Source organism: Xenopus tropicalis, chromosome 3 (assembly GCF_000004195.4).
Source record: "Xenopus tropicalis strain Nigerian chromosome 3, UCB_Xtro_10.0, whole genome shotgun sequence".
Taxonomy (NCBI): domain Eukaryota; kingdom Metazoa; phylum Chordata; class Amphibia; order Anura; family Pipidae; genus Xenopus; species Xenopus tropicalis.
In genome coordinates, this window is record NC_030679.2 from 37,534,250 (window position 1) to 37,550,208 (window position 15,959).

General features: G+C 41.7%; 1 protein-coding gene across 2 annotated transcripts; it reads right to left on the reverse strand.

Annotated features, from left to right (window-relative positions):
- Positions 1-2,230: 2,230 nt before the first annotated feature.
- Positions 2,231-14,168, reverse strand: LOC108645237 (E3 ubiquitin-protein ligase RNF14). Of its 2 annotated transcripts, XM_031898805.1 has the most exons (7): positions 13,273-14,168; positions 10,746-10,897; positions 9,385-9,894; positions 5,803-5,841; positions 3,435-3,494; positions 2,948-3,078; positions 2,231-2,443 (listed from the first exon to the last, which is right to left on the reverse strand). In XM_031898805.1, the coding sequence occupies exons 1-5, from the start codon at positions 13,424-13,426 to the stop codon at positions 3,468-3,470; spliced, it is 882 nt and encodes a 293-aa protein (XP_031754665.1). In that variant the 5' UTR covers positions 13,427-14,168; the 3' UTR covers positions 2,231-2,443; positions 2,948-3,078; positions 3,435-3,467. The 2 variants fall into 2 exon arrangements, with proteins under 2 accessions (XP_031754665.1, XP_031754664.1); XM_031898804.1 differs by lacking the exons at positions 2,231-2,443; positions 2,948-3,078; positions 3,435-3,494; positions 5,803-5,841 and having other exon boundaries at positions 8,629-9,894.
- Positions 14,169-15,959: the final 1,791 nt, after the last annotated feature.

Below are 15,959 nucleotides of genomic sequence, written 5' to 3' on the forward strand. Positions count from 1 at the left end.
TCCTGCCTGTGTTAGTAGTAAACTGCATGTATACATGGGTGGTGGTGGCTTAAGTCCTGAATTATCTTTCTGTGGGGCGCACACTGGAGGCACATTGTACCACGGGATTGTACCACGGGATTGCACCTTGGGTTCAGGCTCTTTGTGCAAACAATTAGAACAATAGGAAGGTGGCCTTATGATGCGTCGCCCTTGTATGCCCTCCAAGGCCTCCATCTGTTTGGCCCATGGGCCAATTGGTCAGAGAGCAAGCTATATCAAAGTATATATGGCCACTAAGTTTACTGGTTGTGGCTTTGGCAGAGTCAATTACAGAAATGTAAAAGTTGTTTTGATTGGCATAAAAACAAAAAAAAACATAGGCATGTGATTGATGGAATATCTGATTCATGGCATCTGGACTGCAATGGCTGCACTCCTGTGGATGTTAAAACACTATAATAGGGATCTGGGGCCCTTGTCCTGTTTAAAACAAAAGGTCCAAGTCATGGTCCCCCCATATATCAGGGTACAGATTATTTATTTTCCAGAAGGAAATAGAAAATGTGTGTCATTTAGATTTATAGATAAAGCTGGGTACATATGGGCCAGTAAAAGCTGCCAATTTGGCCCCCCGTGTATGGAGGGCTTGGTCCTGCCTTCCTGCGACAGGCAAGGACTGCATCATCACAACCATAAGGTCCTCACCCAATGTGTCACTGTACTCCTGCAGGGGCCAACAATCATATCAGTATGATTTGGCCCTGCCCATGGATGGTCAACTAGGAAGGACATCAGCTTGTCTTGGTGAGATCGAAAGCCAGTAGAGGACATATCCATCAATGTTACACATTGGGTCAGCAGGGGTGTCAAGCACTGCAGCCATGGACCCCAGATCACCTCAGACATCTTTGGGCAGCCCTGGGACAGGTATGTCAGTACTGACTGGGAGGGTATAATTCACCAATTATTGCCAAAAGATGAGAAATGGAGGAGCTGTAGACTTCAAGTAAAGTAATATAGCATTTTGTAGCGTTATAGAGGAGTTCAAGTCCCAGGTTATGGGGCATAATCAGTAAGCATACCAGTGGGGACTTGTTACATAGAACATTCAGGGTATAGGAGGTATATTACAGCACTTCTCCCTAGAAACATTGAATGAGGGAACAGTCCTAGAATACATGACTGTAACAGCCCACATCTTGACAACACTTTACAAACTGATCAGAGGTCAGTGGGTACAACTTCAAAAGTCTATACAGTGTAAGATACACTCGATAAAGAAACTTTACTTGTATGTACCTGTGTCGGACTGACATGGTTATAGCAGGAACCTGCTTTTCAATCTCTACCAACAGTTCCTCATCAAGATCCGGTATATCTCCAATCTATTTTTCTCATGATTTGGCCATAAGATGATATAAAACCAGGACATCGGTTTGCTGAGGTCCTCAATTCATAAATATAAATCAAGGGTAGAGTCCACTACTTCATTTGGCCTAGTTGGAAATTAAGTTCTAAAGGCATGCCGTTGAAGATACCGGTACCAGAAAAACATAGACTGAGGTAGGTGGTGACTATCTCTGAGGGTCTGAAACTGCTGTATATCCCCTTTTCAGCTATGTCATGTAGAATTTAGATTTCCTGGGTGGCCCAACAGTTAGTACCTGGTAACACATTAAAATGTTGAATAGACCCATTTCCCCACAGTGACATCCAAAGGGACCGTACGGGTTGCACCTTTTGCAAACGCTTAAGGGTCTTTAAATGCTTGGGCAACTGTGACCATTGTGGTTGTGGTCATAAAAAATGAGGAGGTTCCGCCAAGGCTTCCATTGAGCACTGCACTGTGGCCTTATAATGATGCCCCCACATGTGGATCCACTCCCCTGGCTCTACATACCAGTATGCTGATCAGAATGCTCTACACTACAATGGGAACCCCCAACTGTGATACTGCTCCTACTTTTTATGTAAATGTGTAATTAGCTCACTTTCAACTAGAACTAGTTTTCCAAAGGACTCTACAACTGACACTAGGTTGTTGGCAAGGTATATTGACTCCATGATTAGTTTAACATCTCCTATAGGCTAGACTTGCCTTCAGTGCATGTCCCCATCTTGCTTGGGATAAATGTTATCAAACATGTTGCTTTTTCTAAGCTTCTGCTGAATTATTTGTAGTGAATGGAGCAAATAAAACAATATGATATTGTCACTAACATTCATCATTCACCATATTTGCAGAAGCTTACGGATAAAAGGGCTGTGGTTTATTTGCCATTTATTTTCCACTAAACAGGCACTGAGGTATAAGGGTACTTTTCTGCATTTCTCTCATCATATTGTTTGTGTCCGTTTAAGGGAAAACACTCTTTAACAATGTGCCAATAACAGCGCATCCTCCTATGCACTGATGGTTAGTGTTCATGTTTCGGGCTCTGCCCTATCTTCTTTCCACATCCTGCAAAACAATTAAAAAATAAAATATATTAGTAGCTACTATCAATCTATCTACGATCTATCTATCTATCTATCTATCTATCTATCTATCTATCTATCGAGCACATTGGTTGTAGATATCCTGTCAGACTGACACAGTCATAACCGTTTATCCTGCAAATGATGTGCCCTGTTTCACATAAGCACTACCACAGATGCAGATCCGGTCTGGATATAACGTACAAAAGTTTTATAGAAGCTGCACAGGACTAAGAGGAAGCAGGTACTGTGCTCCCAAAAAAAGAGTACAAAAACTGGTTTATAAAAAGAGTTTTTTTTCATCAGAGATTTCAATATATATTTACATATTCACTTTATCTTTTTCTTTCATTTTATTCTGGAAGCAGTCTGCCAAAGTGCCTTAGCCTACATTATGTACTCTTGTGTTACAGCGAATTAATACACAGGTTTATCAGTACATATTATACATTATAGCATTATCCAAAAGAAACCTTTGTGCACTTACTGATTGAAGCAGCCTGATGAAATATCTTTGAAATGATCGTACGGGTTTTCTGTGGACAGTACAGCAAAGCACAGCCAACAGAAGTATTTGTTACATTTTCTACAAATCATCTTGTTGCAGCCGCCATCTTTCTGTAGAAGTAAACATGCAGTGGGTACTTCTTTATGGTTTATAGGTTGCGCCAGTTTAATAAAACAATTGCAGGCAGTAACACAATGCTCCCAGGGACTTGTAATCCACTGGAAGGTTTGATGCAACTGATTTGTATGCACACATACTGTATAACTAACTATTATTCTTTAACAAAAAATGGAGAGTCGGGCAAGGACTTAGTGCTAAAGGTTGCAGTTTGTTCCTTGACTTGCCTGGATACTGGCATTGCAGTTTGGGCACTGCTGGGTATTTGTCTCCAGCCATTCAGTAGATTTTCTTTCCACTGCTTTTAGTATCATATGCTTGCCATAGCGCTTCTCCAGTAACTTCTTACCAGCCGCATCTGCCTCCAGGTATTCCTCATGCACTAAAATGAGCTTTTCTGGGGTGAACACTGCAAAAAAACAAATGAAATGAATTGCTTTTACATAGGCTGAAAAAAGAGTTTGACCTTTTATATCTAAGTGAAATCTGCTCCATTTGAAGCCTCATGAATTTGCCTCAGAGAGGGAAAAATTCCATTCAGACTCCAAAGTGACAAATGGACTAGTCTCTGGATCACCTTTCTACTAAGAGCTATTTTCAGTAGCCCTGTATTTTCTGGTTTGCTAAAAAGCCATCCAAACTCTGAAGCTATCTACTGTAATACATAGTAACATAGTAAGTTGGGTTGAAAAAAGACATACGTCCATCAAGTTCAACCATAATGCCTATATATATAGGCTACATACCGTATATACTCGAGTATAAGCCGATCCGAATATAAGCCGAGGTACCTAATTTTACCTAAGAAAACTGGAAAAACCTAATGACTCGAGTATAAGCCTAGAGTGGAAAATGCAGCAGCTACGGCTAAGTTTCAATAATAAAAATAAATTCCAATAAAAGTAGGATCTATCAATCTTACTGAACAAATATGTACAGGGAATGAGTATGCGAGATGCCAGGCTCTCCCCTACTGCCTCCCACAGGCTTAACAGCATGATCACCTGGAGAAGGAATCACTCACTAATACCCGTGTTGCTATTGAACCACCCCTCCCCGATTCCCACAAAATGCACAAGGTTGCCGGGGGGCTAATGGAAATTCCCTTCCCTCTCCCCCCTCCCCATTAGACACATAGAAAGACATTCAGGCATCGCTGTCCTTAAACACAGACCCAACGCAGACCTCGTTGTCTATTCCTGCTGCTTCCCAACCTCAGGTTTTCCAACAAACCTCTGCACAGTGGTATCAATGTTAATGCTGCTCCATTCCAATCAATGCAGACTGTTTTCAATATGAATGCACCTGTCCCTCCTGAGAATGAGCCAGAAACACTGGAACAGAACCAGTACCCGGCCAGTTACAACCAGACCTTCCCTGGCCAACCTCATCAAGTGGAACAAACAGAACTTCAACCAGAGCAGCTATAAACAGTTGTAAACACTTACCATGGCAACATCAGACCAGATCCATCAAGCGTCCTCGGGGCACCAGCAGCCCGCACAGCAAAACACTGGGTTCCCACGGAACAGCCAGCCTTTCTACAACAACCGAGGGATGGCCCAAGGAGGTCAGCGAGGTATCCAGGGCATGATGAATGGCTACATGCTTTCCCCAACACTTCAAACAGCGTTTACCCCCAGGCACAGTTTAATGCTGCACATGACTACAGCAACAACTATCAGCGGGACGGATGCCAAAAAAAAAAGTGCGGTGCTGGACAGGGAGATCCTCGGGTCGCATTCTGCTCACCACAACTTCCTAACTCCTTGCGCTGCCCCCAGCATGACGTCACACCTCGTGGGGCGACCCGAGGATCTCCCTGTCCAGCACCGCACTTTTTTTTTTGGCATCCGTCCCGCTGATAGTTGTTGCTGTAGTCATGTGCAGCATTAAACTGTGCCTGGGGGTAAACGCTGTTTGAAGTGTTGGGGAAAGCAGTACGGTAGCCATCATATCCTCCTGTAAAGCTCTCTTCTGCTCGCCGCAACTTCCTAACTCCTTGCGCTGCCCCGGCATTACATCACACCTCGAGGGGCGACCCGAGGATCTCCCTGTCCAGCACCGCACTTAAAGTTTTGTTGGCATTCGTCCCGCTGATAGTTGTTGCTGTAGTCGCGTGGAGCATTAAACTGTGCCTGGGGGTCAGGGAATCAGGTAACAGAGGGTGCAAGCTGTAGGGACTCGAGTATAAGCCGAGGGTTAATTTTTCAGCACATTTTGGGTGCTGAAAAACTCGGCTTATACTCGAGTATATACGGTATATAGCCTATATATAACCTGCCTAACTACTAGTTGATCCAGAGGAAGGCAAAATGGTAATGTATCAGCCAGTGTGAATTCCACAACTTCATAACTCAGTGTAAAAAGCCCTTTCTGAATATTTAGATGGAACCTCCTCATGTTGTGATGACCCCCAACCATAAAATTATTCCTAAGACCATTGGAAATATGTGTTTTCCCATAGTCTTAGGCTACCCCAGTGAAAGGGTCATTCGACCCCCAAAGGGGTTGCGACCCACAGGTTGAGAACCACTGCTTTAAGCTCTTTTGAGCAGGTGTATAAAGCTACTTATTCTACAGTGCTGTAGAATATGTTGGCCCTTTGTAAAACATGTTAATAATAATAATAATAATAATAATAATAATAATGAAGTCATAAGTCATTTCTTTTGGAATCACATTGTTGCCATAGCTCTTTTTCAGTAACTTCTTACCATCCTGGTCCTCCTCCAAGTCTTCCTCAACCAGCTTTTCTGGGGACAATATGAAATGAAAGCCAAGTGAAAATTACTGCTTTTCTTCATCAAGTTCAATAAACTATATATTATATATATTACACACACAAGCATATATATGCAATATAGCAGGACCAGCACTCCATTTGTAAAAAAAAGGGGATTTTAGACTTACCGGAAAATTCCTTTCTAGTAGGCCCGGACTGTTAGTGCACACGTAGAGGTTTTGTATTTTTTTCACCTCTTGAGGCAGGTCAGAAGAACAAGGCTCTTGACTCCTCTTTCCCAATATATGTGCTGGCTGTGCCACTACTTACCAAATCAATGTGAAGCTCAGACAGGTGGAGACAGCACAGTAGAAATATGAGTAATAGCAGAAAAAATAGTGAAAAAGAAAGTTGTTTTGTATGGTCAATATGTGGAATCTTGCATAGGATCTTCTAGCGAATTGACTAACAGACTGGTCCAGCCTATGCTTTTTCCTTTGAGCTTGAAAAGTACTTTTCCACCCATGATGTCCATGATCATTTGCTTAAGGTCGGGGCCAAAAAGAGACACCCTTGTGAATTTAAGGGCAAGTAACCTGTGATGTAGCCAAAGAGCACGTTGTGCCATGACTAAGCTGGCTGCGGCATTTACCACTAGTCTGCCAATGTCCATAACAGCATTTGAGAGGATGGTCAGGTGCAGTTCAAGTTCAGATGTAAGATGATGTGAGGAGGAGGGAGGTTTGCAGGCCAGTTCTTGAGCCCAATGTCTCACAGTGCAAGCAAGATCTGTAAAAATGACTGCTGGCCTAAGAATTGATGCCGTCTTAGTAAAGGACTTTTTTAGAATGGTTTCCATCCTCTTGTCCATTGGGTCCTGAAATGCAGCCTCTTCAGCTTGCAAGATATACCATCTTGCAAGCTGAAGGGGCTGCATTTCAGGACCTTGGACCAGCTTGGATAGTCTGGCCAAGGATGAATCAGTTTTCCCAGTAGGTGTTTTGAGGTTCCCGGTCTGGCCAATGAAGTATGGTCCTCTTCACTGTCCTCTAAGGAGCTAGAATGAGGAGAGTTATTCTGAGTCAAAGAGAGGCTCTGGATCTAAGTTGGAGAGCTGGCCCTCCTCTGAGTTGGAGGATGTAAGTAGGGAGCATGGTTCCCTGTGCTTCTTAAGTGGTGCAGTATTAGTGAGGGAGGATTTAATAGGATGTTTGATACAGTCCAAAAGGCTACCAAGCTGAGGTGACATCGGTGAGGTGGATGATAGAGGGATCTGAGAGTTCTGTGATAGGATGCACAGGGGTCTCCTCAGTAGCTGTAGTGTGAATAGGAGTAGCACAAACAGTTGCAGGGGCTGGATGTGGAGATAATATAGGAGCCTTAGGTGCTTTGGGCTTGCAGTTAGAGCAGAAGTCATTCTTAACTTCCTTAGAGTGCGTTTACTCTTTTTTCACCTAGAAGGCTCTTCAGACTTTTTTAGCTTCTTTGCACTGGCACATGCAACTGGGTGAAGATCCTTCACTAATTCATTAAGAGACTGGTAGCAAGAAATGATACTGACGCGGGTAAGGGAGATAAGGTTGTTTAGTGATGTCTCGATGTGTCTGGAAAAAAGAAACTGGAAAGTAGAGATGGAGCCAGCCTATGTATGTGGAAGAAGGAGTCAGGAATCTTGTAAACTGTAAACCTACCAAGACAAGGCCGTCCACCTAAACTCACAGGCCGAACAAGGAGAGCGCTGATCAGAAATGCAGCCAAGAGGCCCATGGTGACTCTGGACGAGCTGCAGAGATCTACAGCTCAGGTGGGGGAATCTGTCCATAGGACAACTATTAGTCGTGCACTGCACAAAGTTGGCTTTTATGGAAGAGTGGCAAGAAGAAAGCCATTGTTAACAGAAAACCATAAGAAGTCCCGTTTGCAGTTTGCCACAAGCCATGTGGGGGACACAGCAAACATGTGGAAGAAGGTGCTCTGGTCAGATGAGACCAAAATGGAACTTTTTGGCCAAAATGCAAAATGCTATGTGTGGCGGAAATCTAACACTGCACATCACTCTGAACACACCATCCCCACTGTCAAATATGGTGGTGGCAGCATCATGCTCTGGGGGTGCTTCTCTTCAGCAGGGACAGGGAAGCTTGTCAGAGTTGATGGGAAGATGGATGGAGCCAAATACAGGGCAATCTTGGAAGAAAACCTCTTGGAGTCTGCAAAAGACTTGAGACTGGGGCGGAGGTTCACCTTCCAGCAGGACAACAACCCTAAACATAAAGCCAGGGCAACAATGGAATGGTTTAAAACAAAACATATCCATGTGTTAGAATGGCCCAGTCACAGTCCAGATCTAAATCCAATGGAGAATCTGTGGCAAGATCTGAAAACTGCTGTTCACAAACACTGTCCTTCTAATCTGACTGAGCTGGAGCTGTTTTGCAAAGAAGAATGGGCAAGGATTTCAGTCTGTAGATGTGCAAAGCTGGTAGAGACATACCCTAAAAGACTCGCAGCTGGAATTGCAGCTAAAGGTGGTTCTACAAAGTATTGACTCAGGGGGCTGAATAATTACACACACCCCACTTTGCAGTTATTTATTTGTAAAAAATGTTTGGAATCATGTATGATTTTCCTTCCACTTCTCATGTGTACACCACTTTGTATTGGTCTTTCACGTGGAATTCCAATAAAATTGATTCATGTTTGTGACTGTAATGTGACAATATGTGGAAAAGTTCAAGGGGGCCGAATACTTTTGCAAGCCACTGTATATATAGTCTACATTTCACTATAATAAAAAAGGGCAATCCAACTAAGATGCTTTATTCGAGATTATTTTATGCTTTATTCAGAGCTATTCAGACCATTGATATAAATGACTGGAAAAACACTATAAAGTCCTTATTTATCTAATACTTTGCCAATGGACACGCAGTGCCAGTTTTTGAAAAGATGCTAATTTACTTCAATAAGTTTACAGAATGGAGCACCTTTTACTCCAATTTGTGAAACAAATACCACAGTTTAGAGTACACCTTTCTAAATATCCCTTTGAATGCCCTGCCATTCACTTTCCTGGTCCAATATTATCAACTTTAAGCACCAGCACCAATACTTTTAAGAAATTTCGGACAAGATTCTGGCTAATTTGACTTCACACCTCTTGGCCAGAGTTCCAAAATATCTCCTGGTGTACCAAGGCCCTAGTGAGGCAATTCCCATTATCCCTTTTCTTTCTACCCCCAAACCATTTAGCATAACAGCTATTTAACTGTAGGTTTATCTGATACTTAGCAAGAAACATTGCTGATTTTCAATGTAATATCCTTTTCTTATTCCCTGCTCTAGCCACCTTCCCCAAACTTTTTTCTCTCCTGTCTTCTAACACATTATCCCTGCCTTCCCTGATCTCAATATAATCTACATTTCTGGGTTCCTGTTTATTCACTGTGTTAATTTGGTCAGCATGTAATGGGCTAATATCTAATGTCTCCCAACTTAGCTACATGCTATAAAGATACACCATTAATGAATGTACACATACACACAAGAATAAAGAGCACTGTTTATGGGTTACCTGTGCAGGTGTAGCAACAGAAGAGCACTTTGGCTCAGGACAGTTAAGAGCCTGGACCTGCCCATCCTGTATCTGAACTGTATAATAATCCTTGAGGCAGGCGTTGCAGTAGACATGCTGACAATCTTTAAAGTGAGTGCACTCGCTGCCCAGCTTTTCTAAGAAGCAAATGTTGCACATATACGATTTACTATCAAAGCATTTCTTCTGCTGAGCCTCATTAAAGTCCAAGATGCAGTCAATAAGGGTAGTGACAGATTCCACATCCTGGATAACGCGTTTGTCCCAAATCACTGCTTCTGCTGGGCCTGTGGCACTACAGGAATCAGATATCCCCGAGTTATTCTTTATGCACTGAGATCCAAACTCACAAACTTGTATTTCATATGGTGAGTTAATCTTTAAGTACTCCAGAGTCCCCTCCTTGAGAAACTGCATCCAAGCAAACAAAACAACTTCTCCTGCGTATTCCTCCCATAGGTCATCCAAGCGCTGACACAGCAGGACAAGCTGGGATAAACAGAAATACAGAAATATTTATGGCTAAAAGAAAGTTGCGAATCATGTTTGTTTTTAATTTGCAACTGCATTTTCATTTTTCCAACAGCTTTTGTCGCCACAACAAAATGTAATTGCAACCAACCCATACAATATTTTTCATTATAAAAATCATGTTTTGTTGCTATTATGTGAGTATATTTAATAAAAATGCATGGTGCAAGGTTACATTCTGGATAGTGGCACGGTACTTACACACAAAGTACCACTGGCCAGTGGGGGTGCTTAACAAACTCCATGCACCAGTGAATTACACTTTACCTAACCTATAAATGTATCTGTTCATACATGAGATGCTGCTATACACAAGCACTAACATGATCTAATTGTGTCCTGTTCTAGTAACAACAGGGAGCAATAAGCAAGTAACTCTCACAATCTAGTTCAGACAGAAATCTAAATTAATTAACCAGGGGTTACTTTAAATTCAAATCAATATACAATGGCCCTCTACTACCCTTACTCATTGGATACACTGAATGACATTATATATATAATATGAACTCTGGAAGCAGTCTGTGTGTGAGCTGACAGGCAAACCCTACCTGCTAGTACACAGAAGAAAGTGTATCTGATGTGTGTGCCATTAGCTTTAAGCTTTAGGAAGTAGTACATTTCACAATAATAAATAATTAATTGAACTAGAATTTAATAGGCATCTATAAAGCTGTAATAAAGCTCTATAATGCATTTGTTAAGATGTTACTGGATTCTGTTCCTGTTTCATCTCTGAAGTCACCTATGTGTAGAAGTTGTGAGGAGCCTGCAAGGTGTGTACTTTTGTTTATCTTTTTTTGTTTTACCTGACTTGGAGAAAGCCACTTGCAGCTAAGTGTGAAGGCTGGAGGGTCAGTGGATGGGTATCCTGGAGGCAGTTCAAAGTTCAGTATAATAGGAGGTAGGAAAGAGACAATACTCTCAAAGCTTCCCATGTATTCATTAGATGCACAGTCACCTTGGGTAAGCACAGAGTACAAAGACATTCAATATAAATAAACATTAATAAACCAAGCTACTACACAATGGGAATCCTCGTGCCCAAAAATAATTTCATAGGAACCTTCAAATCTGTGACAAAAAGAAAAAAGCAGCTTAATTTGTCCTTGGCCAAAAAATGTATCTATTTTAATCTATTTTAAAAAAGACAATTGCTTGTATTAAGATGAGAAATGTTTCACCATGAGCTTGATAATGAAGAGTAACTGCATTAAATGTCTCCTCCTCACACAGTTTCTCTAAAGAACCAGAAAGTTGCAATATGAAGGAGCTTTCTGTTTGTGCGCCCTTACATGCAATAAATAATAAAAATCATATATATTTCTTAATTAAAGTAATGGAGAGGTATGATTATTGCAAGCCCTATTCTTTGAATTCATAAAGGAGTATACTGACTCTGTAAAATATAATATGTCTTCCCAAGAACAGAACCAGAAATATAGTATTGATCAGAAAAAAGGAAATGTTTTTACATTCAGTATCTCAGTGTTTTTTAACCTTTTTTGGGCTAAGGCACACTTGTTTCATGAAAAAAATCACGAGGCACACCACCATTAGAAAATGTTAAAAAATGTAACTCTGTGCCCAGCAGCAGTGCCCCCCTAGTACATTGGTGCCAAGAGCAGTGCCCCCCTAGTACACTGGTGCCCAGCAGCAGTGCCCCCCTAGTACATTGGTGCCAAGAGCAGTGCCCCCCTAGTACATTGGTGCCCAGCAGCGTTTAGCATAGCTGTGCAGTTTGCCAGTTTGGACTAAAAGACATTTGCCTATTTTGGATTTACCAGAATGTTTACTTTAAAAATATATACGGCTTTATGGGGTCTTCCTACTGTTATGGGATCTGGGATGGCAAACTGCACTGCTATGCTAAACGCTGCTGGGCACCAATGTACTAGGGGGGCACTGCTCTTGGCACCAATGTACTAGGGGGGCACTGCTGCTGGGCACCAGTGTACTAGGGGGGCACTGCTCTTGGCACCAATGTACTAGGGGGGCACTTATAGAGAAAATATGCCTAAATATGACTGCTAGAGGGCATTTCAATAGCTTTTTGCCTGTTATGCATAGTATAGCATGTAAGGACCCTAAAATCAAAATATTCTATATGAATTTCCTTTCATACCAGTTCAACATCTGAAAAAAAAAAAATCAAATTTGTGTCATAACACTATCTAAAGTAAGAAGATCCCAGAACACATTTGCTGTTAAAGAGGAATATAAAATTTGCTAATATATTTTTCAAGTCAGACAACATGCCTGCAGGAAAAAACTTCTTGCAACTTCAGAAAACTGAAACAATGCATAGGGCTTTCCACCGGCGATTCCCTTTGTTCTCTTTGTTTAGGTGGAAAGGCATTTCTGAGATCTGTCACAGGTAACTAATCTCTATGTAGGACATTACCCTTAAACTGTGCAAATTAAAATTAATGTCCAAAAAAAAGCTAACAATGTGTGTAAATGCATGTCTACCTTTTTTTTCCTGAAAAGAAAGGACAATGGCATCAATGGGGGGTTGCTATTGAATGCCAGCATAACAGCAGACACATGATTGTCACATGCCTGGTGTTTCCTGTGATGATCCTGACAACCCCCTTAGCTTGTTGCCAAGAGGCTTGTCATTTTCCCCTGAACCTTGTTTACATCATCCCTGGCTCCTTGTGTTTTCACCCTTGAAAGCTCTACAGAGAATGTAGCTACTATGTTTTTGGCCTAATAAAAAGTAAAACATACTAAAGTATATGGCCATTAAGCACACATGGACTAGAGCAGTCCAAAACTTGCAGCCTGCGGGTATACCTTGTGCAGCCCGACCTCTCCCTCTTTGCCACTACAGTCCCTCCCTGCCCTGTTCCACTCCTGGGCAAGGAAAGTGCTTAAATTCTCCTTGCCTTTAAGACAGGGTTATTTATAACATAATGCCACCATTGGCATCTCATTGTGCTTCTCCTTGCATCTAATTAAAATGTAAAAATGTATATTGCTTTCATGCAGTATACATTTCATAACATCAATGCATGTTACTTTAATGCTACTTTACAATTACATGTTGGGCAGTCAGTGCCATATGATGACAGATGTTACTGTACAATTTAATGTTGGGTGGTCAGTCTCTAGTAGTTTGGCCTTAAAGGTGGTTGTGGTAATGTGGGCATGGCTTAAAGTAGGTATTGTTTAAAGACTAGACATGGTCAACACTGATGTCCATTATCAGCCCTCCTACACGTAGGTCAGAAATATTCTGGCCCTTGGTACACAAAAAGTTGGACAGCACTGGACTAGAGAAACCTTCAGCATGTTAGGGCACTGAAGTGGTTACCTGAATATCAGACTCACCTTTTATGGCTACGCTAAAGTTTGGAGGAAGATCTAGACAGACACATATTTCCCCTCCTGGCGCAGTCTCCGATCTCTTGAATTCATCTTCAGAGTATATACTAGCGAGTGCTAGCAGTTCATCCTCCTGCGCTTCCTTGTCTTCTCTTGCCATTGGTTGTCTGTGCAAATCTGTAATATATTACATCCGTTAAAAAAGAGCAGATATGTCTTTTGCCATTATGGTGGGTTAAAAAGAGTAATTCATAGGAATCAATACAGTGGCTGTCTCTTATCAAAGGAGAGCTAAACCCCAAATAATACATTTATGCTAACTTATTGTGCCTCTGTGCTTATTTACAGTTTACATTTATTTTCCATTTTAAGTGGTTCTGAGATATTCGCAGTTTTAAACTGTTAATATAAGACTAGGATCACTGATATTCTAGGCATTTAAAAACCTGTTAGCAGTTTAAAACCCCTAATATATAATAAACCACTAAAAATAGAAAAGTGCTAAGAGAAGCAATCTGAGTAAGTTTACATTATTTCATTTTTGGAGGTTTAGGTCCCCTTTATGATATAAGCTGTGATGTTGGTAAATAAGCTGAACACGATAGTCAGAAAATGTTTCAGAAGAAAAGGAACCCAATATGGGCCAACATGAAAGACTAATTTACAATTTACAAATACACTGATGGTTAAGCACTTGGCTAAGGGCAGTGGCACACTGGGTGTTGTAGCACCTGATTCATCATCATTAGTTGCTTATTGTGTGCCCTCTATTTATTGTGTTGTTTCCAATAGTAATACTGCCTTCCCACAGGGCACAGGGTGCTACCCCGGTTACTTTTTTTTGGTGTACTTTGTATTTCTAAATTACACTGTTTACATAGCAAATAATTCACTCTTCCATTTAAAATTTTATTCATGAACCAATATTGGTGTGTAGGCAGCCATCTCAGTGCATTGTGCCTGAGTCTGAGCTTTCAGAAGGAGCCAGCGCTACACATTAGAATGGCTTTCTGGTAACCTATTGTTTCTCCTACTCCCATGTAACTGGAGGAGTCCCAAGCCGGACTTGGATTTGTTACTATTGAGTGCTATTCTGATACCTACTAGGAGCTGCTATCTTGCTCCCTTCCCGTTGTTCTGCTGATCGGCTGCTGGGAGGGGGGTGAAATCTCTCCAACCTGGAGCTCAGCAATAAAGTGTGACTGAAGTTTATCAGGACACTTTTATATTTAATTAAATATATTTAAAAAATCTGTGTTTTTGAAAAACAGATTTCAATGCAGGATTCTGCTGGAGAAGCTCTATTAACTGATGTTAATCAGTTAAATATATGTTATGTTAAATATATTTTCCCATGACAGTATTCCTTTAAGTAGTTCAGGAGGCAGCACCAAACAGTCCCTGTTACCTGAAAGCATTCCTGTGAGCCCTTGTCATGTAATTGTCTCTTGGAAATATGGCAGTCCAAAGTGCAATCACCTGACAAGCACTGGCACAACATGTATGTATGTATATCTTTATTTATGAAGTGATACGTATGTACGCAGCGCTGTACAGTAGAACAGATTAATACAAACCGGTGGTTATTAAAATAATAATAGATAAATACAACATATAACAATAAATACAAATAAATACAAGGTACAGTTGCAATAAGTTAAGAATCAAAGAGACAAGAGGATGGAGGTCCCTGCTCCATAGAACTTACAATCTAAACAGGCACAAAAATTAAATCCCCAGCGTCATTAACCCTTAAAATCATCTTGTTTTAAACACAGACTTCCAAAAGGTTTATTTAAACAGTACTTGCTAATAGAATATTTAAGTATGTAGTGGAATTACGTCTAAAGCAACTGGACTTTTTGAGTTTGTTGCAAAAGACTGGTAGGGCATTTCCCCACATGTAAACCCTTTAATTAAAAGGTGAACTAACCCTTTGAAATGAGGTAATAGGTGTGAAATGTATTTGCCCTTCCTGCGGCGCTTCCGCATTATAACCCGTCCCTCAGCTGCGCTTCCCAATGCTTGGGATATAAATGCTCACTCACTGTAATACACACCCTCTGGCCAGGGGGAATTTACAGTACAGTTGAACTACTCTGACTGCTCCATTATTACTCACTGTAACGCTGATAATTAAATCTACCTGGTGCTGCACCGTGTGGGCAACTCTGTCCCCGTCCCACCAACCTGTGTAAATGTTACCGTATCAGCCGCTTTCCGTGTACATGTATTCATGTATGGACTGCACTGTCAAGGCAACACTGCGGGAAACACTGCCACCTGCTGGCTCATCATTTGTTGAGAAGGAAAGTAGTTAAGTAACGCAGCGTTTTTCAACCACTGTGCTGACTGGTGTGCCGTAGGCAGGGCCGCAATTTTTACTTTCAAAGGGGGCCCGGCGATGCTACAGTTTTTCTTAGTAGCTCGGGCCCCCTTTAATAAAATCCGGGCCCTGTCATTGGTTGCGCCCCGTGTGTACGGGTGACGTCAGTACGCACGGGGCGCAACGTTATAAAAGGGCCTGTGTGCGGTCGCGTGTAGGCAGAAGTGAAGAGGCGGCGCGCCTGAGGGATACGAAGATGCTGCTGAAGCCACCGGAGAAGCCGCCGAAGAGCAGAAGTAAAATGCTGCTGGGCACCAATGTATTAGGGGGGGCCACGTGGCACACTGACTTATGGGGGCACTGCTGC

What these genes read in the sequence shown, in the direction of transcription:
- LOC108645237 (XM_031898804.1), bottom strand. Translation starts at nt 13,426, where the DNA reads ATGGCAAGAGAAGACAAGGAAGCGCAGGAGGATGAACTGCTAGCACTC. An exon ending in CTTTAGCGTAGCCATAAAAG is followed by an intron (nt 10,898 to 13,272) that starts GTGAGTCTGATA and finishes TGCTTACCCAAG; the next exon opens with GTGACTGTGCATCTAATGAA. An exon ending in AGTGGCTTTCTCCAAGTCAG is followed by an intron (nt 9,895 to 10,745) that starts GTAAAACAAAAA and finishes TGTTTATCCCAG; the next exon opens with CTTGTCCTGCTGTGTCAGCG.